Genomic DNA, 24,464 nt, shown 5'->3' on the forward strand with positions numbered 1-24,464 from the left:
ATTTAGATAGAATTTTGATTAACCACATAACAATGATTGAGACACGAAGACGTTATTATAAATTAAACTGTTCCACGAAAATGTGCATATGAAAACCATAACTGGCACGCAGACCGGTAGAAATGGTAAGATAAATTGGCATTCCACATGAGAAAGGTCACCTACTCCTCTTGTAGCCTATTACTGGCAACTTCAGGAGAGTAATCGCAGAAAGACAGTAGGAGGTGGAGGAGGATGGTCGGGTCAGGTTAAAGTTCTCTCTTCTGGTTCTCTTGTTCTCTGGCTCCCTCTAGTCATATGTGTCTTAGATCACTAAACAGTGCTCTTAAAAAACTCAATGCATATATAGTTGATTTTATTAAAACATAGGGTGGTGTGTCTATGGAAAAATACACGTTTTTAAAATGTAGACCAATCAATTGGTTGAAAGAACAGACGACTTTCGGTCGACCAAGATATGTTTTAGTCGGGGACAGCCCTATTAGGAATAGTAGGCTATCTTACATAAGTCTGCAAATGCTATGATGCATGGAATGCTTTATTATAAAGGTGCATTTCTATGGTGAAAATGTGCTTCCCCAAACTTAACTCAGGCGCCGCCTATGCATAGGCTAGTGACTTTGCATCCTCAATCTTTGCATGTTCAGTTGAGATTCATTACCATAATCTAAATGCGATTTCTGTCATTCTGAGCACCATGGGTGGACGCCCTAATCAGGTTATGCACCCAATGCATGTGGGTCCGGAAATTTTCTCAAATGTCCGGTAAATTAAAATGCTGCCGGTCAAATGTCTAGCGCCACATTTTTATAACTGAAACCCTGCCTGACCTTATAGTGCCATTTAGCTCAAGTATGGAACAATGGGAAGTTGGGAGCCCAGAAACATACACTGTGTTACTGTGTAGTGCCAGAGGCATCCCTTGAACTTATCTGCACACTGTTAAGCCAGTTTTCCTGGTTTGCATACACAGTAGGTCTACTGTTACTGTACAGTACTGATCAGATGTGCCTTGACATTTTTTCTATGTGCAGGACTGGTTCCCTCTGGACAATGCAACAGAGCGGACAGTCTATTATTTATTCTATCAAACCAGTGACAGCTGCGAGCGAGCTTGTCAAACAGAAGCATTGTCTCCGGCCAAGCGGCAAGCCAGTTGAGGCATATAGATATATATATATACACACACACACACTGTATGTGTGTGCTTATTATAAACCATTTGATAACAGGTGTCACAAGGAGAAACTTGTGTAGGCTATTCACTAAAGCACCACCATGAAGAACCGGATACCCATTCTTGGAGGAATTAAGGTAAGCTTGCCCGTCAGGTAGGTACGAGAGAACAGTGTCTGGAGCTTCAATGAAAACACTCCCCAAATGCCATTCAACAGCCTTGGAGACAGGCTGCTGCGGCTACAGCTTCATGATCATTAACAGGTATTTTGAACCCTGGAGAGAATGTGCCATTTCACTTGGGGCCAATGCCCAAGACAGCCTTTACACCTGTAGGTGTAACTTCTACTCTGCAGTCATCCTGTGGGGACAGAGATTGGCATCCTCCCCTTTGGCCAACCTTGGAAAGTGATCACCAGCAATGAATAACACAACAAATTCAGTGACGGCGCACAGCACTGTAATACACAGTGCATTGATCAAGTCTCTTGTACAAGCAAATTGATCCCAGACATCACATATTTTGTTTGAATAATTGATTTGCCTAAACCCATGCCCTTGGAGTTGGCACTTGAATGCTGGAGTAAATGTTTTATGATAGTTATGTGAAATGACAACAAACCTCAAAAGCAATGCGTTAAGTAAGACCACCTTTGTAGTTTAGAGGAACCTGATGATTTTGGCTTACTCACAGCAATTTTGGCTTACTCACAGCAATTACCTAAATACATACAAATGTCAAATGGAAAAGGCTTGCCGTTAGTCATAGGACCAGGCCGGAGATCTTGTGACCCTGATTAAAGTCAGACAACTTGCCAGTCACAGCACACAAGCTTTAAAATGGCTTATTTACCTCAAATAAATCTAGTGTCATTCCAGATTAATTTAGATAACAAAACAATCTATGAATGTTGTACAGAATTATAATGAGTTTTAACCTTGAACATCACCTAGCCTACATGTCAACTAGCTAACGTTAGTTAGGCTTGCTGAACTCCAGGCGCTGGCAGCGACTTGTGGCTGTGCTGCTACACTCCCCCCCCACCACCCACCACCACACACACACACACACGAGTCCAAACTAGATAGTTAGCCAGCCATTAGCTAACCTGCCAACTTCTCTGGTGTGGTGAGAAATTACCACTAACTCATAGCTAACAACAAAACCACCACTACCAAAATAAGAAGAATGTTCAAACTTTCTGAAAAGTAGGACCTTATGAGTGTTAACACAAAGCTACAATACTTTCTACAAATAATTTTGCTAGCTACCCCTCCCTCTTGCGCATCTTTTCCGTGGCATGCTGTCTGTCGCACGTAGTTAGCAAACGCTAGCCATTTGCAGTCCTCTTTGAACATTTACAAATGTTACATTTAGCTAATGTAGGGGATTCTAGTACACAACAAAACCAAAGCATAGTACACAACAAAACCAAAGCAGAGAAAATAGCATGTGAAAGACGGATATACCTGAAATTTCGACGAGGCTGAGTTTTCCTGCGTTAAATCAGAACAGAAGTATCTGCCGGTTGTAAGTACCGCAACAGCTCAATTTCTGCGGGCTGGGAGAACAGGGGCGTATTCATTACGGAAACTGTTTCCCAATTAAGAACCAACGAAAGCAAACAGAGTAAAACGAGTTTCTATTTGACAAATTCAAGTAGATCCCTACCCATTTCGTTCCATTAGCTTCCGTTTAAGAAACTTTTGCAGCATAATCGCCGTAATGAATACACCCCAGGAAATGTGACGGGATGCCAGAGATGTGACGTCAGCATCCACCAAAAAGTCCACATTGTTGTTTGACTGTTAGCAACTGCTTTATGGAAATTCATTTTCTTTTACATAAAAAAAAATATATATATATAAAGCAGACTGTGTGGTTAAATTCTAATGATTAAAAAAATATGAAAATATCATAGGTCTATCATGATCAAAAATCATATAATCAGTCAAAAAGACATTGTGGTTTCATTCCATATCAGTCAATTAAATCCAAAATACTTTACTTGATACCAACAGAGAAAGCATTTACATTGCAGCACAAAATTAGAGCATAAGCCTGTACTAGAATGGATGTGACAGTAATAAGTGTTGCAATTAACTGAGCACTTAAGCCTATGTTTACACAGGCAGCCCAGTTCTGGGGTGCGTTCAGTTCGATTGAATGTTTGCTACTTTGCGTAACGGTTTGTACTGAACGACACGTTTCCCCAAAACGTTCTTGAACAGACTGAGTGAGGTATGTCTACTCATATAATATATAATATAATATGCCATTTAGCAGACTACTCAGTTTGAAGCAATACGTGATGTATTTGAAAGGGCAGCAGTGCATTTTCAACAGGTCGTTCAGAACAGCACCGTTTCTGTGCCACTAAATCTTCGTTCTGAACGCAGCCCTAAACTTTTGACCAATCATATCAGCTATTTGGCCAATAATTGGGCAAAAGATCAGAGGGGTATACTACAAAGCAGGATCAATGAGTTAACCAGCTGACTTTGATTAAAAAATATATATTTCTTTTGATTTTATGGTTAATTAAAAAAGCTAAACTTCTGTGTTTTTGGTTGTTGAGTCAATTAGAGCATGCCCATTTCAAGCTTATCCTTCCAAAAAATAAGACGTTATTACAGGAAATATTTAGGCAGCCTTAGAAAATCCAGGTCGAGAGCCCTGTGGGGATGGGATGAGATTTGACACCCCTAATCCTGCCTGGGAGTGTTCCATTTCCATTTGGTTTTAGGTCCACACGCAGTTTGTCCTGATGTGGTAAAAGGTTGATTTTTCCTGATGTCCCACAGCTGTGTGTAATCTGGCTATAATCTGTTATGCAATTAAAACGTTTTGCCAGGACTTCACCCACCCCTGGCTTTAGGCTCACTATCCCACCGGAGTCCTGCCTAAATTGTTGGCTGCTGCCCATTACAAATTACAACCTAGGACATTACAAGGCAAACAAAACCGACAGTGGGGAAAAAAAGACTGTAGCAGACTCCAGAAACATGTAGACTGCAGCAGAGCATTTTGGGATGATTTGTAAATACTTAGTCGCATAACATTGGTAAACAGGATATGTTACTCCTTTTAGGTTTGTACAAATATGTCACAGATATTGTGAAGGCTTGTTTGTTTGTTTTTTACACACAGAACAAAAATATAAAAATGCAACATTTTCAAAGATGTACATTTTAGTCATTTAGATTTACAGGAGCAATTAGGGTTTTTGGGTTCTTCACATAGTCGGTCAGGCATTCGAACAAGCAACCTTGTGGTTACTGGCCCAACACTCTTAACTACTAGGCTACCTGAGTTACAATTCATATAAAGAAATCAGTCAATTGAAATAAATGTATTAGGCCCTAATCTATGGATTTCACATGCCTGGGCATACAGATATGCATCTGTTGGTCACAGAAACCATTAAACGTATTCAGCGTGCCAGTGCCCATCAAAGGTGAGCATTTGCCCACCGTTGTCGGTTACGACGCCGAACTGCAGTCAGGTCAAGACCCTGGTGAGGACGACGAGCACACAGATGAGCTTCCCTGAGACGGTTTCTGACAGTTTGTGCAGACATTCTTTGGTTGTGCAAACCCACCGTTTCATCAGCTGTCCGGGTGGCTGGTCTCAAGACGATCCCGCAGGTGAATAAGCCGGATGAGGAGGTCCTGGGCTGGCGTGGTTACACGTGGTCTACGGTTGTGAGGCCGGTTGGACGTTCTGCCAAATTGTCTAAAACACCGTTGGAGGCTGCTTATGGTAGAGAAATTAACATTCAGCTCTGGTGGACATTCCTGCAGTCAGAATGCCAATTGCATGCACCCTCAAAACATGAGACATGGCAAAGAAGAAATGCTCACTAACATCGATGTAAACAAACTTGTGCACAAAATTTGAGCGTAATCAACTTTTTGTGCATATGGAACATTTCTGGGATCTTTCATTTCAGCTCATGAAAACATGGACCAGGATATGTGACCATTCCCAATGGCAATATGTCGTATGACCACAGATTACATGTATGTATGTGTGCAATGCAAGTGTGTGAGTGTTAAACCAGATTAACCTACATCCAACGGAGTCCACAGAATGTTGTCTTTCTGCCTCAAGCATCACTGTCAAAACTAAAGAACAGACAGAAACTAAAGAACAGGACATCAGATGTTTGTATAATGCTGCCATCTAGTGTATATATATAGCACTGGCCTTTAATATCAGTAGTAATAGCTGGAAAGTAAATTCAAGAAAACTATGTTTATTTGTTGTGATGTTTATTCCAATTACATCATGAGTGCTTTGCTTGGATAGTTGATGTGATTGAGAACACATCTGTCGGCCCCATTTTCATCTGGTTTGGCCATTGTCTGTCTAACACAATGCCAGACAGATACCAGAACCCAGTCGGAAGTTTTCAGAAAACACACAACCATGCCTCATCTTAAGGCGTTAGCTCTCTTCACCGTGTCTTGTGGTCCCCTAGTTCGCACACAGGGATCCGCGTCTGAAACCGAAATATTTTTTTTCTTCCAGTTAGTAAAACCCATATAAAAAAATCAATACATTTCAATATATTTAACGTCACGTAAACATATTTCAAATACATGTAGATACATTTGCATCTTTGCTGAAATGCATGTAATGCCTTACAATATTCCAGAAATGGATGGCTATGACATCTAGTCAAAGTGGTTCCTAATTCGGCTTCTGAAATTACTCTTTATGTATTGATCAATGGAGAAATGTTTTTGGGCAACCAAGCAAAAACTTTGGCAGTGATATAATTTAATCTGTCATAGTGAGTCAAAAACAAACGCTTCAATATACAATATGTCAAAGTGTAGGTCTAGGTCTTGTGCTTGTGCTTACAAGGTCTAGGTGTAGGTCTAGGTCTTGTGATTCCAATGAGTGGTATTATACAGCTCTATAGTGGATGGTTGCGGTGTTATGGTGCATTCATGGCTCTACAGTGGATGGTTAGCGGTGTTATGGTGCATTCATGGCTCTACAGTGGATGGTTAGCGGTGTTATGGTGCATTCATAGCCAAGTGGGAAATGGGAATTTATCGCATCTGGGAAAATCCACTTGAATGGCCCTCTAACTGGTAATTACTAGAAATCAGCCATGAATTCCCTTGTGACCGGGGGAATGGAAGCTTGTTTGATCAACAGGAAGTAAACAGCATAGTGGGTCAATTTCCACAACAACTAAGAGTGTTGAAGCGCGAGGCTCAACTTCTACGCTCTTTTGGTTCCCTGGCTACCCCACTGTAAAAAAAATTGAAGCGAACCGAGTGGCGCAGTGGTCTAAGGCACTGCATCGCAGTGCTAACTGTGCCACTGGAGATCCTGGTTTGAATCCAGGCTCTGTCGCAGCCGGCCGCGACCGGGAGACTCATGGGCGGCGCACAATTGGCCCAGCGTCGTCCAGGGTAGGGGAGGGAATGGCCGGCAGGGATGTAGCTCAGTTGATAGAGCATGGCGTTTGCAATGCCAGGGTTGTGGGTTTGATTCCCACGGGGGGTATAAAAAAAATATGTATTCACTAACTGTAAGTCGCTCTGGATAAGAGCGTGCATCTCGCTCATCTCAATATATGCGATGCTGCTCATGGCAACATAATTTAGCTGAGTCTACCTTTAACATAAGGCACTCATTTTGTGGAATGACCCAGTACCCTTTGGTTCCAATGCTCTAGTCAAGTTCGTTTGTCTATTTGTCATATGTACATGAAAGATGGAGTCACTACATGACCGATAATGTATTATGATTGTAGTCGTTTAAATGCATGTTTGTGCTTTTGGTAGTTGTCAAGTAAAAAAATAAATAAAGCTTTTTGACTAAATATATTGTAGCAGCAGCAGCCTTTTAGAAGACTTGGAGGCGTGGCTTGTTGGGGCGTGGCTTTGTCTTAGTGCTTTTTGGCCTCTCATGAGCCAGTTAATGTGTTATGTTGTGTTCCTTTATTAAAGGTTAAGCTTGTACACTGCCAGTTCTGCAGTCTTCATGAGACTAACATAAATGCATGTGATACCAAAGACCCTACTGTTTTGTTAAGACAGGTCGCTATTTTATTTCAATAGGATTTGCCCAATTTTTTATATTATACATTTAAATAAAACAAAATTGCTGTATTTCTCGATTAACAATTTCGCCAGATCACTTCCACTTCTTTGTTTCTGTCTGATCATTCAGACTGCTGCTGCCTCCTGTTAGCCTGCTACTTTGATAAATCAAATGGCAAGGACGTTTGTTATCAAGCAATCAATGTGCATACCATCTAACAAGCGGGGCGAGGGTAGGGGAAAAATATGAATCGCCGACGCGCATTTTGACTGATAGCAAACTTGTCTGCCCACTGCAAATTCAGGGGACACAGACACAGACACAGGTCTGACACACACATCCCTCAGTGGTACCTAATCTGCAGCTTGTTTGGTTTATAAACGTGCAGTGAGATAGGTATTTTGCCAACATCTAGTTAGGCATATTAAAACATTTAATTTTTTTCCGACCACGAGTATCATCCGATCCGACTATCAATTGCCAATTTACGGATACGATTACGAGTATGGCCATGTCGGCACACACCTAATTTCAATGCATGTTGGAACATTTTTGAAATGCATTAAATACATTTCCCGATGCATTTAACATATTGTGATATACATTTTACGTGATATGTTGGAATGTATTTAAAATGTATTAAATATATTTGAAATATTTCACATGTATCCTAAATAATGTAGCTAAAAATATATTATAATTTTTTCTAATTTTTTTCGTATGGGAACATCTGACAGACCCACATGCAACAATCACAGCTGTTTGTGAGGATTAGAGATGCTCTCACCCATGGGGTTGGCAGTGGAGCCCGCTGGCACAGAGGCAGTATTCCCTCGGGCCCTCCACGTCCCAGGACAGCATGTCCATCAGCAGGTTAGGGTGGCTGTTGCACGCTTCACCCTTCTCCAGCCTGGGCTGGCACACTGGGAAGAGTAGCTCTGCAACCACCATGAGAAGGACAGGGAGAGAGGTGGGGAAGCAGAGGAGAAAATGAGAGATGAGGATGGTAAGAGGGGGATAAGGGGTGAAGAAAGCAGATTAGACAGGGGAGGGAAATGCATGAACCTCATAGGAAAGAATGAAGGGGGTACAGGCTGGGCTCTAATTTGCGACAGTTTTGGTCGCATATGCTCCTAAATATTTAGCGGTGCCGTGCTGATTTGGTAGCACCAGTGCGCCTAGAAAAATATTCGCCCAGATAATATATTAGATGGCAAAATGATATTTGTGTCATTGGGAGCAAGCAAAGTTGTTACATTTGTGTTTCATGTCTGGTACAAATAAGCGCCATAAGTGGCCACTAGGGGGCCCACCGCCCAAAATAAATAATTTTCGAAATGTGGTAGTGCATCAGCAGTTTTACTTTTGTTACGTCAGTCACTGTCAGTCATTCAATTAGCCCATGTCAGCTAACATTTTTAGATAGCTGGCTAGACTAATTTACCTAGCAATCTAAACCTTTTATTAATCATGGCCTAATTACCGACCAGGCACCCAGGGCACTTGCCCAGGTGCCCTGACCTGCAGGGGGCCCCCATTGATTTTGTTAGTCACTCTCACCCAGATATCATATGAACATGGCATTAGTCATGGAAAAAGGTGTAGAATTGTAGGAAATTAGCTATAAAACGGCAAGATTTTCTCTACTCATGGCAAAATGTGTAGAACTGCAGGAACATTTACTTAAAAATTGCACATCTTTCTCCATCGCCAGGACAACTCATCACAAGAAGAAAAAATGGTCACACAGAATGGCTAAGGTGGAGACGAGGGTGGCTATTATCCTGTGTTTTAGCAGACACTACATTTTTTCTTTCTTTCGCGAATTCGCGGTACACATTTGATAATTTAATCAACCATATCGCTGGCCGTTTAAACTACTATTGGCCACTAGCCATTTGTTTGATAACAAAACAACCTTGTCCAGTCATGTTACCCATCTGGCTAACAACCTGGTAACTTTACCAGTATGGTTTAAAATGGCACTGGAAGAAAGGAAGGGGACTGGATAGCTACCTCAGGATTACCTCTGCGATGATACATCCATTTTGGGACTTTTAAATTAATTATATATAATCATTGATTCTTGAAGAATATAACTTATAAATGTCTCATGAGTTTAGTTAAAGGCCCAGTGCAGTCAAAATTCGTTTTTTCCTGTGTTTTGTGTCATTTCCTGATAGTTGCTGGTTTAAAATACAATCTAGACAGAACCTTGTAATCAAGCAGGTTTGCATGGGCGGGAGATTAGGCTTGCCTGGTGATAACACCAGGCGGTGAATTGGTTAATACACCAATAACAAAAGAGTTCCAAACCAATCTGCCAATAACAGCTAGTTTTCAGTTTTCCACTCCCCACTCAGACCACTCCCAGACAGTCCTAGCAAAATTATTGCTTGAGAAATGGTTATCTAAAAAGCCATTTTTGTCCATTGTAATGGAAAACTATTACAGTAAGGTACTTAATTGTTACCCAGAAATGATTTGATATTGATCTAAAAACAGCTGCATGTCTTACCCCATCTGAGCCCAAAATATAAGCTTGTTTTACTCCAATGTTTGTAAACAATGTAATTGTAAACAAACACTGTATAGCCTCAAAACATGGACAAAACTATACTTTTTATCTCATGGATGGTCAGTCCTTGATTCCATAGCTCTGTCTATAAATTTGAGAGTGGTTAAATTTCCCCAGCACAATCCCTCAGCTTTGTACTAAAACAATGGCGAGGTGGACATTGGTTATTGTTTGAACTGCAGATTGCCCCTTTAAAGGCCAAGTGCAGTCAGAAATGTGATTTTCCAGTGAGATATATATATATATATACACACATACATACAAAGTACCAGTCAAACGTATGGACACACCTACTCATTCAAGGGTTTTTCTTTATTTTTACATTGTAGAATAATAGCGAAGACATCAAAACTATGAAATAACACATATGGAATCATGTAGTAACCAAAGAAGTGTTAAACAAACCAAAATATATTTTATATTTGAGATTCTTCAAATACTCACCCTTTGCCTTGATGACAGCTTAGCACACTCTTGGCATTCTCTCAACCAGCTTCATGAGATAGTCACCTGGAATGCATTTCAATTAACAGGTGCCTTCTTAAAAGTTAATTTGTGGAATTTCTTTCCTTCTTAATGCGTTTGAGCCAATCAGTTGTGTTGTGACAAGGTAGGGGTGGTATACAGAAGATAGCCCTATTTTGTAAAAGACCAAGTCCATATTATGGCAAGAACAGCTCAAATAAGCAAAGAAAAACAACAGCCCATCATTACTTTAAGACATGAAAGTCAGTCAATACGGAACATTTCAAGAACTTTGAAAGTTTCTTCAAGTGCAGTCGCAAAAACCATCAAGCGCTATGATGAAACTGGCTCTCATGAGGACCGCCACAGGAATGGAAGACCCAGAGTTACCTCTGCTGCAGAGGAGAAGTTCATTAGAGTTAACAGCCTCAGAAATTGCAGCCCAAATAAATACTTCACAGAGTTCAAGTAACAGACACATCTCAACATCAACTGTTCAGAGGAGACTGTGTGAATCAGGCCTTCATGGTCAAATTGCTGCAAAGAAACCACTACTAAAGGACACCAATAAGAAGAAGAGACTTGCTTGGGCCAAGAAACACGAGCAATGGACATTAGACCGGTGGAAATTGGAGAGTCAACATTTGAGATTTTTGGTTCCAACCGCCGTGGCTTTGTGAGACGCGGTGTGGGTGAACGGATGATCTCCGCATGTGTATTTCCCACCGTAAAGCATGGAGGAGGAGGTGTTATGGTGTGGGTATGCTTTGCTGCTGACACTGTCTGTGATTTATTTAGAATTCAAGGCACACTTAACCAGCATGGCTACCACAGCATTCTGCAGTGATACGCCATCCCATCTGGTTTGGGCTTAGTGGGACTATCATTTGTTTTTCAACAGGACAAGTGCTGCATCAGATGACCTGGCCTCCACAATCCCCCGACCTCAACCCAATTGAGATGGTTTGGGATGAGTCGGACCGCAGAGTGAAGGAAAAGCAGCCAACAAGTGCCCAGCATATGTGGGAACTCCTTCAAGACTGTTGGAAAATCATTCCAGGTGAAGCTGGTTGAGAGAATGCCAAGAGTGTGCAAAGCTGTCATCAAGGCAAAGGGTGGCTATTTGAAGAATTTCAAATATATTTTGATTTGTTTAACACTTTCTTGGTTACTACATGATTCCATTTGTGTTATTTCATAGTTATGATGTCTTCACTATTATTCTACAATGTAAAAAATAGTACAAATAAAGAATAACCCTTGAATGAGTAGGTGTCCTAACCTTTAACTGGTAGTGTGTAATATATATTAATTAATAATCTCCACACCATGTCGTTGGAATAATACTGTGAAAATGATAATGCCCTTTTAGTGTAAGAGCTGTTTGAAAAGACCGCCTGAAATTTCAGCCTGTTTTGGTGGGATGGAGATTTTGCCTCACCAGGCGGTAAATTAGTTAATAGACCAATAAGAACGTTTTCAGTTTCCCCCCTCCCTACTCAGACCACTCCCAGACAGTCCTAGCTAAATTCTTGCTTGAGAAATTGCTCTTTGCTAATAAGCCATGTTTCTTTTTGACCATTTTAAACTGAAAACAAATCATATTAAGGTACTTCATTGTTACCCAGAAATCATTTGATATTGAGATTAAAACGGCTGCATTGGACTTTAAAAAATTTGGATTAATATACTGTGGCCTCTCTTTCTGGTACTCCTATAGAGTTTGGAGTCCTAACTTTTTTAAAGGTGGGAGCACCAGTGCTACCAATGAAAAGGTTAATTTAGAAACATGGGTACAGGGGAGAAAGAGGACCAGTAAGTAACGTACTTTAACACAAACCAAACAATACCTTGAACAGATAGCTTATTGGGCACTGAATGTGTGTTTGACCATATACCTTTGAGGACGGCACAGCAGTGCTTTGGCTTACAGTCACTCTGGTACTGACAGATGCTGCCTGCATTGCCCTTGGTGGCATTCTCAGTACACTGTCCCCACACACACATCTGGTCTGAACAACACTCTTCATCCTTTGTGCAAGTCTGAAAACACACACACACACGTTAGTATTTACATTTACGTCATTTAGCAGACGCTCTTATCCAGAGTGACTTACAAATTGGTGCATTCACCTTATGATAGCCAGTGGTAGTTAGTAATAGTTAGTTAGTAATAGTCATATTTTTGTGATTGGAACAAGCTGGGAATCAGAGACATAATCTAGACCAGGGATGGCCCTTTTTTAGGCCTGCGGACCAATTTGAAAAATTAAAAATTCTGTCGGGGTCTCAACTTACTGTTGGGAGTTAGAATAATAGAATACACAAGGTGCAATTTCGAAATGTGGTTGTGCATCAGTAGTCGCTCGATTAGCCCATGTCAGCATTATTTATTTATTTATTGGTAAGTTAGTCTTGCGGCCAGCTATCTAAACTTGGAGTAAGCATGGTCAAATTACTGACCGGGGTGGGGCCTATTGATCATTAGTTATCATATTAAAAACTTCAAACATTTGCCTCCGCCCTATGGCGAAATGTGTAGAATTGCAGGAAATTAGCTGTAAAACTGAGTAGAATTGCATGATGTGGGTGTATGGACGTGGGTACGCAGACCCACAAGCCACTGCGGACCCTCATGAGGAGTTCCGTTTTTTTGTGGCCCCCATCCCCATCGAAGATGCCCATCCCTGATCTAGACCTCAAGAACATCTGGAGTGTCATCACAAGTACACAACTAACTTGGGTTCATTGGGTTTGTTTATATCCCTTTCATTTCCATTTCTCAACTCAATGGAAGGCTGAATATTGACTCAGGATTGGGAAGAAAATAAGATATTAATCAACAACAACAAAAAGACTCACCATATCAACATCTTTGCAGGGGAGGCACTTGGAGCTCACTATCTCATATAGGCAGTAACTGCTCTTACCACAATCTTCATCAATCATACACTCCTGGTAAGAGAAATCACATTCATAAGACAGGACCAACCAGCATCCACACAACACACTATCCAACCCCCTCCAACGCAGGTATACCCAAATTCCCTGTTCAAGTTTTACTAGTCTGTTCAATTTCAGCTACATTTGTTTTCACACAAATGCTTTGCTCATTAAGGGATGTGCATAGACCTTTACATTGAGTACAGATGGATAGGATGGCTAAATCAGGAAATTCCAGTTAAATGGTGTTCTTGTTACAGACTCTGTGAACAACAACTGACATGAACACTGGCCCTCCTCCATCGGCCTGAGGAAACGGCTTCTGCCAAAATCAGTCATCTAAACCTTGTGATTAACATTTTTATCTCTTCATGCTATGTGGAGTCGGGGAAACTCAGCCAGCTTACAGAAACAACATACTTTATCAGAGAGCTCCCAGGGTCTGTCAGCCTTGAACACTTGGCTACTGAGAATGGAGACCTGACGTGTCTGTGGATATGCCTAACACAGCCTTCTCCCACACCTAGCAACATGAGAATACAGCATTTCACTACACAAACTGTACCCAATTCACTTGCCATGAATAAACATGATTTTATTTTTTATTGTTTTATAACTTTGGCTGTGTGTGGTGTGCTCCATCATTACCTAATTATTTCCATTGTGGGAAGTCAAGATGTGAGCATACTCAGTGTATTATGATGAGTTTTTGTTTAAAATCTATTTTACATTCCATTGAATCACAAAGACATGTACTGTATCAAATAACAGGCAGGATCAAAACACATCCCGCCTTCCATCTCCATAGCAGCCTGGGCTAGTCTAGACAGATGCAGGTTGTGTCACTAACAGCAGTCTGGCAACCATCAACAGTAAGGGTTTCCTTCACGGCGTACCACTCAAATCCATCTCAGCCAACCCCCTAGCTCACATGAAGTAACAACACCTTTCTAGGATATATAGCTTCTTGCTTTCTCATGTTCTTATTTCTATTTCTCGTGTGTTTTTGTTCTACCTCATGTACTTTTTTTGTGATTGATTACTGTATTGTTTGGTTTAGAGCTTGCAAGAAAGGCATTTCACTGTACTTGTGCACATGACATTAAAACTTTAAACATTATAAGAATATCTCTGCAAAAGCTTCAGTAGAAAATGTGGCTTCCCAGTCCGCCAGACGGGATAACTCAGTGTTGGGGGACTGGAGGAGACACTGGGGAAGAAATGCTGCTCACCAACCCTAATACCCTGTAATTCTGTTGATAAATCACAGCTGTTTAGGCATCATGCTGGGCTTCTCTTCATTTTCCCCCACTAAATATTTAACCAAACTCATCACTGTGGAGCAGCACACACAGCGACAAAAATTAAGTAGACCGTTTTTAAAAAGGAAAATGTTTTCCAGCAGGCTACTTTCCATGCATTTTTTCCATGTCTATTAATTCAACCACATTCTGTAATGATGCCAAGAAAGGAAAAAGATCAAAACACTGCCATAAAATCTCCAGTGGTGAAACAGCCTGTGGAATAATGGCTTAATATTGGTGTTCTCATGTTTTTAAACTGTGTAAAGTATATGGCCACCTCTTTAAACTACATTATGATCTCATTCATTTTAAAAGACGCAGACAATCTATTCACACCGTTGTAAAGCATTCTGTCTTTTTAGTTTTCCTGCAGTAGCTGAGAAAAGACTTGGAAAATAACTTTGGTTTGAAACTGGGGCAACAGGATACATTGTTTCAGTCTCAAAACAAATTACTGTACCCAGTTTCCTTCTTCCTTGCATAATGAGCTGTTAGATGAGTGAAAGGTTGACAAAAGAGCAAAGGAAAACAGGCAATGGTAGAAAAGCTGGGTTTAAGTTTCCATTTGTTTTAGAGGAATAGCAATTGACTTAATTATTGTCTTGATTCTCCACCTAAATAAACTTACTTAGCTATATCAAATAGTATCCAAACAATCCATATCATCAGGTTTGGGATCAATTTCACTTCAATTCCAGCATATTCTGGAGATAAAAACTTTGATAAGTGCTTCAATTGACAGAAAAATTCCCATAGAAAATATTAGAACATTTTCTACCATAACTGGAGACTACATAGATTCATCCCAGCCAGAGAGAGGAGATAACCGGGGCTACAACTTAACTATCACCTTTATGGTTTTAATTACCAGACACTTCCTCTAGCATGGGGACGAGGTTATGGAATGAGAGACAAAGAGAGATCACATCTGTGGAGTCATCATGTGACTGACTAATCTGTTTCTTCAACAGTCATACACTGCTATTGCCTCACCTTATTCCATCTGGCTTTAATTCAACATATACAAACATCCTTGTCTGAATACAATAACTGTCATAGGATTGTTCTGATGATCAGACCCCAGCTGTTTGCAGACTTGGAAGCTGAAACACCTCTTACCTCAGAATTGGTTTGCATTAAACTCCCTGCAATCTTTTTTTTCAGCACCTAATATTTCAAAGAAAATATACAATACAAACTCACATGATCAACTTCGTTCCATTGGCCATTGATCCCGATATGGGTCTGGAAGTGAGTCTCCCCTGTTCTGTTGTCCGTTTCCTAGAGGAGAAACCAGATACTTTCCTTGTCAGAAAACCTAAACATGTCATGCCAAAAGAACGAAGGGGCAACCATTGTTGTCTGATCTCCCTCTAGAATATAAAACATCCAGATAAAATGTTCATGTTGATGACTTGTGAAATGCATCCACACATGATCTTGCATCATTACCTCACCCTGTTTGTAGTGCACCTACCTTGTCAATCCTCTCCACTATGTAAACAGTGTGGTTCCTGTCCTCCCTATATGTACTGGTCTCGTTGTGGTAGTTCAGAGGCAAATCCTGTATTTTAAGCAATGATTTGGCACTCTCATTGATCATCTATGAAAAAAAGTGATACACATTAAATTGTGAGCATATCTTGTTTGTTCCACAGTTCATATCTCTGGTTCTATGATTATAGACTAGGCATATGCAAAATACAATTTCAAATCCTTTCATTTATTTCATAGCACTTAAAAGTATAATACAGACATACAGTACATTAATATTTACCAACAACTGATGTGTGGAGGGAAAAACGTACACTACAAGGAAAGCAGGCTACAGGCTATTAGTCAGGTATAATAAAAACACACAATAGCCTGGCTACCCATTGCCACAACGTCAACAGTTTCCCTGTAATGAAAAACGTATTATAAATAGTCTACTATTAAAAAGAATTAAAAGAGAGTTGTAAATAGTCTATTGAATTAGTGTATTATTACATATAGCAGAATGGAACATTTACCTGATCCACAGCCTCCTCCAGTATGTGCTGCGTGTCCTCCATCAACATCTCCACCTCTCGGAACATTTCGTTTAGAGTCGCATGTCCTCGAGTCAAATGGTCCTCGAGACTAACACCAGTGACCGAGATGTCCGGGATGGTCTTCTGGCTCGAGATTCCATTCACTAAACACAAACAAAAAGTAAGCAATGCGACCTGCATCATCCTCGTGGTGGGACCAAGCATACTTGTAACAGCACTCGAAGCACGCACTCGAAGCACAGCTGTTTTATTTGGAAACTCAGAAGGGAAAAAAGAAACCGGAAAAAGAATCATGGTAATTTTAACGGGATCTATGGCAAGTATAAAGTCAAAGTATTGGGATCCAGAATGTATTGTATTATCTAAATGATTTATTGGAAAATGAGGATTCTGATTCTGTTGTTGCTGCTGCTTCTGTTGATGGTGATGATAATTAAAAATGTCCCCTAATCAGCACATTTCCTTACCTTGAGTATATTGTCTTAGCATTTGCCTATTCGTTTGTTCACACAATAACCATACATTCATTATAGGCCCTAGGACTACTATTAAGGATTTATATGGTTAAAATCCAATAGCATATCACTGGCTAAGTAAATATACATTTTGGAAGCAGCACATTTCTGATACTCTTTTCACTTTTTTTATTTTTAATGTAGCATAAAATGCAGAGAGAGTGAAGTTGACGGAGTTGGCTGTGCAAGTAGTGTGGCCATATATACCGTATATATGACAGATTTGCAATAGCACTGTTTGTCCTGTAGATGGCCATGTAGGGCTAATCCTTTTTTCAGAGGCATGCAGTCAAGGGACATACGATCAGTCTGGGATTCCGTGTGAAAATTCAACAACAACAACAACACTTTTTTACACAATCAAATGATCTTTGAGAGTTATTTGATAATTTCTTTTTTACAATATGTTTCCATAGGGCCTGTATTTCAAATGTATGGGATCCATAACTCACTCGTAAGTACTCACAGAGGCCTCTAGGGTCATTGGCCCCCTCTTGAGATGTGCTTATCATACATAGCTCATTGATCATATCTAGGTTCACTTTGCTGTGTGGCTGCTTTGTCAAACTGAAGCCCTAATATGTTACACCTCGATCACACCGACAGCGTCATTGCATTTTGGTACACCAGAAGTACATTCATTTCCAGTGGAACGCTACATTTACCTTGCAGCATTGTGTTGCAGAGGCAGTTGTAGTGCGTTCTGTGTGGTGCATGCGTTGGATTTATCGAACGTATGCATCAAACTGTATGCGTAGACAGCTTGACAGAAATGGTAGCAGAAGGTGAATGTTAAACTTTTGTTGCACACATATCCAGATGGTGCTGCGTACCATTTTGCGCAATGACGCTGTAGGTGTGATCATGGCGTTACTGTGTGAGAAGGAGAAGTTGATATGTCTCTGGAACTCAAGCCCTCCAAGAGGACAGCTGTCACTGGGCAATAAAACACCATGCAATGTGGAGGAGTGCCCTTGAGTGTGTGTGTGTGTGTGTGTTATGTCTGTCCTAATCTCTCATGGGCAGACTACGTAAACATAAATGGTACCGTAGATCTGTCTTTATACTATGGGCACTGATAGCTAATGAGCAGCAATAGGTGCTTGGGTTTTTCGTCCATGATTATTTGGACAAATCATGATTTCTCAGGTGTATACATAACCGCGGGAAGTAGGGGTGCATTCCAGGTGACTACCTCATCAAGCTGGTTGAGAGAATGCCAAGAGTGTGCAAAGCTGTCATCAAGGCAAAGGGTGGCTACTTTGAAGAATCTAAAATCTAAAATATATATTTTTTGGTTACTACATGATTCCATATATGTTATTTCATAGTGTTTATGTCTTCACTATTATTCTACAATGTAGAAAATAGTAAAAAAATATAGAAAAACCCTTGAATGAGTAGGTGTGTCCAAACTTTTGACTGGTACTGTATATTTAAAACTGGACCTTTACTAGTATTAGCAGACCGATATGGACCGATATACTGTAGATGTCTGTAGCCAAGCATCTTTGCGTTTGGCAAAAAGGTAGTTGTATAATTAAGAACAGTATCTTGCAGGATTCAATAGTTGGAATTGTAAGAGTTGTTGCCCTGTCCCTTTCTCTGCGATTGTCATTCTAATGGAATCCAGAAAGAACAAAACCCTGTCCTCAAACATTTACATCAAAAGATGCAAAGTTATGGGCAAAGACACAAAACATCCACATCAAATTAAATTTTTTACTTGATCAAATAACATGAGAACAACCACTTTTTGTGCAGTATTAATTTACCAACCTTACAAACCACTTAATGTAAATGTACACTGCTCATGAAAATAAAGGGAACACTTAAACAACACAATGTAACTCCAAGTCAATCACACTTCTGTGAAATCAAACTGTCCACTTAGGAAGCAACACTGATTGACAATAAATTTCACATGCTGTTGTGCAAATGGAATAGACAACAGGTGGAAATTATAGGCAATTAGCAAGACACCCCCAATAAAGAAGTGGTTCTGCAGGTGGTGACCACAGACCACTTCTCAGTTCCTATGCTTCCTGGCTGATGTTTTGGTCACTTTTGAATGCTGGCGGTGCATCCACTCTAGTGGTAGCATGAGACGGAGTCTACAACCCACACAAGTGGCTCAGGTAGTGCAGCTCATCCAGGATGGCACATCAATGCGAGCTGTGGCAAGAAGGTTTGCTGTGTCTGTCAGCGTAGTGTCCAGAGCATGGAGGCGCTACCAGGAGACAGGCCAGTACATCAGGAGACGTGGAGGAGGCCGTAGGAGGGCAACAACCCAGCAGCAGGACCGCTACCTCCGCCTTTGTGCAAGGAGGAGCAGGAGGAGCACTGCCAGAGCCCTGCAAAATGACCTCCAGCAGGCCACAAATGTGCATGTGTCTGCTCAAACGGTCAGAAACAGACTCCATGAGGGTGGTATGAGGGCCCGACGTCCACAGGTGGGGGTTGTGCTTACAGCCCAACACCGTGCAGAACGTTTGGCATTTGCCAGAGAACACCAAGATTGGCAAATTCGCCACTGGCGCCCTGTGCTCTTCACAGATGAAAGCAGGTTCACACTGAGCACATGTGACAGACGTGACAGAGTCTGGAGACGCCGTGGAGAACGTTCTGCTGCCTGCAACATCCTCCAGCATGACCGGTTTGGCGGTGGGTCAGTCATGGTGTGGGGTGGCATTTCTTTGGGGGGCCGCATAGCCCTCCATGTGCTCGCCAGAGGTAGCCTGACTGCCATTAGGTACCGAGATGAGATCCTCAGACCCCTTGTGAGACCATATGCTGGTGCGGTTGGCCCTGGGTTCCTCCTACTGCAAGACAATGCTAGACCTCATGTGGCTGGAGTGTGTCAGCAGTTCCTGCAAGAGGAAGGCATTGATGCTATGGACTGGCCCGCCCATTCCCCAGACCTGAATCCAATTGAGCACATCTGGGACATCATGTCTCGCTCCATCCACCAATGCCACGTTGCACCATAGACTGTCCAGGAGTTGGCGGATGCTTTAGTCCAGGTCTGGGAGGAGATCCCTCAGGAGACCATCCGCCACCTCATCAGGAGCATGCCCAGGCGTTGTAGGGAGGTCATACAGGCACGTGGAGGCCACACACACTACTGAGCCTCATTTTGACTTGTTTTAAGGACATTACATCAAAGTTGGATCAGCCTGTAGTGTGGTTTTCCACTTTAATTTTGAGGGTGACTCCAAATCCAGACCTCCATGGGTTGATACATTTGATTCCCATTGATAATTTTTGTGTGATTTTGTTGTCAGCACATTCAACTATGTAAAGAAAAAAGTATTTAATAAGATTATTTCATTCATTCAGATCTAGGATGTGTTGTTTAAGTGTTCCCTTTATTTTTTTGAGCAGTGTAAATTACTGTATTGTACATAGGCTGGTCATCTAGGTTTGTACCTGTAGACTTTCCATCACCATCAAGAAAAACAAAGCACAATACAGTAATTGAGTACATTGAGACATCAAGTGGTTTGTGATGATATGGCTCAGCATGGCGCTTGCAATGCTAGGGTTGTGGGTTCAATTCCCACGGGGGACCAATACGAAAACGTATGCACTCCTTACTGTAAGTTGCTCTGGATAAGCGTGTCTACTAAAATGTACAAGGAATGAATAGACCATTTCAGTTTCCACATACAAATAAGTTGCATTTGCAAAGTATTTCAAGAAAGGGGAAATTACTACTTTCACCTTTACAAGCAAGTATATATCTTCAGTGCGTGCATTGAGACATCAGGTGGTTTGTGATGATGTGGCTCAGTTGGTAGAGCACGGCCCTTGCAATGCTAGGGATGTAGGTTCGATTCCCACGGGGGACCATTATGAAAAAGTATGAAAATATATGCACTTACTGTAAGTTGCTCTGAAGAAGAGCGTCTACTAAAAAGGAATGACTAGACCATTTCAGTTTTCACATAGAAATAAGTTTAAAAGTATTTCAAGAAACTGGAAAACATATATCAAGCAAGTATTTGTATATTCCACAAGTATTAACAAATTAACGTTGATGCATGCAATGTCTGACCTACACTATATAACAAAAGTATGTGGACACCCCTTCAAATTAGTGGATTCGGATATTTCAGCCACACTGTTGCTGACAGGTGTATAGAATTGAGCACACATCCATGCAATCTCCATAGACAAACATTGGCAGTAGAATGGCCATGCTGAAGAGCTCAGTGACCTTCAGCGTGGCACCGTCATAGGATGCCACCTTTCCAACAAGTCAGTTCGTCAAATTTCTGCCCTGCTAGAGCTGCCCCGGTCAACTGTAAGTTCTGTTATTGTGAAGTGGAAACGTCTAGGAGCAACAACGGCTTGGCTGCTAAGTGGTAGGTCACAAAAGCTCACAGAACATGACCACCGAGTGCTGAAGCGAGTAGCGCATAAAAATAATTTGTCCTCGGTTGCAACACTCACTACCGAGTTCCAAACTGCCTCTGGAAGCAACATCAGCACAAAAACTGTTAGTCTGGAGCTTCATGAAATGGGTTTCCATGGCCGAGCAGCCACACACAAGCCTAAGTTCACCATGCGCAATGCCAAACGTCGGCTAGAGTTGTGTAAAGCTCGCCGCCTTTGGACTCTGGAGCAGTGGAAACGTGTTTTCTGGAGTGATCAATCACGCTTCACCATCTGGCAGTCCGACGGACGAATCTGGGTTTGGCGGATGCCAGGAAAACGCAACCTACCCCGATGCATAGTGCCAACTGTAAAGTTTGGTGGAGGAGGAATAATGGTCTGGAGCTGTTTTTCATGGTTCGGGCTAGGCACCTTAGTTCCAGTGAAGGGAAATCTTAACACTACAGCATACAATGACATTCTAGACGATTCTATGCTTCCAACTTTGTGGCAACAGTTTGGGGAAGGCCCTTTCCTGTTTCAGCATGACAATGCCCCCGTGCACAAAGCGAGGTCCATGCAGAAAGGGTTTGTCGAGATCGTGTGGAAGAACTTGACTGGCCTGCACAGAGCCCTGACCTCAACCCCATCAAACACCTTTGGGATGAATTGGAAAGCCGACTGCGAGCCAGGCCTATTCGCTCAACATCAGTGCCCGACCTCACTAATGCTCTTGTGGCTGAATAGAAGCAACTCCCGCAGCAATGTTCCAACATCTAGTGGAAAGCCTTCCCAGAAGAGTGGAGGCTGTTATAGCAGAAACGGGGGGACCAACTCCATATTAATGCCCATGATTTTGGAATGAGATGTTTAACGAGCAGATGTCCCCATACTTTTGGTCATGTAGTGTATGTCTGTCCTGTCTATTGACAATGGGGCGTTTGAGTGGTAAGGCGAATGCAACCGACTGTAGACAAAAGTCGAGGAGTGAAGTCGGGGGAGGTGCATCTGCGACAGCCCGAATGTCGAACACTAATGCGGTTTTCCAACAGCAAGGCTCAGATCAGTGTTGCCATTATTTATAAAATAAATCTTTATAATGACGAAATAAACATGGCTCCAACCCCCATGTCACATGTGATATTTGAGAGAGCCTCAAATATCACATTAATTTGTATATAGGCCTACATGCAGTTGGTGCCTGTTTAAGTCATCTCTTTGGTCACATTCTTGTGGGGTGGGTCAAACAAAAATACCCTAATGATTGGTTGACAATAGAGCCTTCCACCATGCAGGCGATGGCTGCAGGATGAAGTTGGTGAAGAGCAACTGCAGTCGATTGCAGTCAAAACTTCATGACCTTTGGTCGCGTGATTTCTGTGAACTTCATGCAGTCAGACATGTAGGCGCAAATTGGACATTTTTTTATAATGCAACACACTTTAAAAGGCATTGGTCAACGACTTTACAAAGAGATCCGCTCGAACGCGCCCAATGGCTTCACTGTTTGGTTGGAGCTGCCTTGGGCATCTGTTGGTCGTGTTCCCCTGCTCAGACGTTGCGTGCATCAACCAATGGTTGCGTGCCATGTCATCGACTGCGCTATCATTTAGACAAATGTTGTATTTTTCTAAACGTCATTGTTAAAAGACTGAAAACTCAACTGTGCAAAAAACGGTTTGTATCCCTTGGGAAGTCCCTTGGCAATTCTATAGTCTATATTGGAAAAAGTTGCTGACAGTTGGTCCCAGGATTCGTCTGGCAATAATACTGTGTTCATAACCAAGTGGGAAGGTGTTAATTCACAGTTGTGAAGTCATGAATACCAGTTGGAGGCATTCAAGTGCTTTGAACTAGTTGAGAAACACAGATTGGCTAATGGCCAACAAGCTGCATCAACCATTAACCAACTAAATGTACAGCTATCATGCTTGTAAACAAATTCTAGTGTTAAAAAAACATGTTAATAGATTGCTTTTTATAAATAGTGTTTTGTTGTTACATTTAACTGCCAAAAATGCTGTTATCGAGTTAATTTCCTTAGTAGGTGACGTCAGAGGTCAGCATATTGGAGAAGTCGAAGCTCAGTGATGATAGACGAGTTTCACACTAGTAATTACGAGTTGGAGGGGCGTTCAAGTGGTATTTCCCAGTCTTATGTCACCTTCCCATTTTGTTACGAATGCTGCATTAATTTACGCTCCACGTTTCTTCAAGGACAGCTTCCCATTGGACGCCATTACACTATAGTACAGCATTTTAAAGATTTGTAGGGCGTTATCAAATAGGCATTATCCACAGCTCCCGTTTCAAGGATACAATGTGAGTACATTTTGATAGTCAACAGACTGAGCTAGAAGTTGGATACCTTGACGTTAATTGCTCGGTGGAAACGTTGTAACGCCTGGAGAAAAGTTTATTCTGGATAAAACAAGGCGTCTTTATTGGGGCAGCTGTCATTTTGAAGTTAGTTTCAATTGACACACAGATGTAAGTGACTGACAGCCTGTTTCTCATTTGAGCGTGAATGTAGGCTACGACTGACCGAATAACTGGAATGTTATCTAAAATTCCGTAGTATTCTGGTGAGCTTTTAACACTAAACAAATTGGCTGTATATTCTATTCAATTTTAGCACGTTTTCGGTTCAACGTGTGCCACTAAAATATTTATACATTTCTTAGGAGATGCTATCGGGTTCTGAATACTGTATAATAGTGTTTGGTTAGTGTTTGGTTACATGGTCCCAGTTAAAAGATCATGCTCCATATTTTACAACCCTGCACTGTTGCAAAGTCAACAAGTGTATTATATGGTACATATCGGATTATTTGAGACAATGAAAGACAATGAACTATTCAAAAAGCCTGCAGTCATCAATTTGCTCTGAAAAACGTATTCAACATAGCGTACATGAGTTACTGTAGCCTATTATCAAGTTGATCACGCTGTAACCAAGGCTGTCTGTTTTGAGGGATGACTTTGGCTCTGTCTGATTTGAATACC

General features: G+C 41.4%; 2 protein-coding genes across 2 annotated transcripts in view; both read right to left on the reverse strand.

The window, feature by feature from the left end:
- LOC311134992 (fatty acyl-CoA reductase 1-like) overlaps positions 1 to 2,739 on the reverse strand; it is a 46,151-nt gene extending 43,412 nt beyond the window's left edge. The window contains exon 1 of the mRNA XM_084168791.1: positions 2,647 to 2,739. The gene's annotated coding sequence lies outside the window, so the exon portion shown is untranslated. The remainder of the gene's footprint in view (positions 1 to 2,646) is intronic.
- A 1,580-nt stretch (positions 2,740 to 4,319) lies between these two features.
- LOC311134719 (dickkopf-related protein 3-like) lies at positions 4,320 to 16,819 on the reverse strand. The gene is made up of 7 exons (XM_084168490.1): positions 16,546 to 16,819; positions 16,011 to 16,136; positions 15,737 to 15,814; positions 13,149 to 13,241; positions 12,185 to 12,329; positions 8,031 to 8,181; positions 4,320 to 5,681 (listed from the first exon to the last, which is right to left on the reverse strand). The coding sequence occupies exons 1-7, from the start codon at positions 16,768 to 16,770 to the stop codon at positions 5,657 to 5,659; spliced, it is 843 nt and encodes a 280-aa protein (XP_084024616.1). The 5' UTR covers positions 16,771 to 16,819; the 3' UTR covers positions 4,320 to 5,656.
- Between the last annotated feature and the right edge of the window lie 7,645 nt (positions 16,820 to 24,464).

The sequence above is a fragment of the Coregonus lavaretus genome, assembly GCF_964263955.1.
Source record: "Coregonus lavaretus genome assembly, chromosome: 9".
Classification (NCBI taxonomy): domain Eukaryota; kingdom Metazoa; phylum Chordata; class Actinopteri; order Salmoniformes; family Salmonidae; genus Coregonus; species Coregonus lavaretus.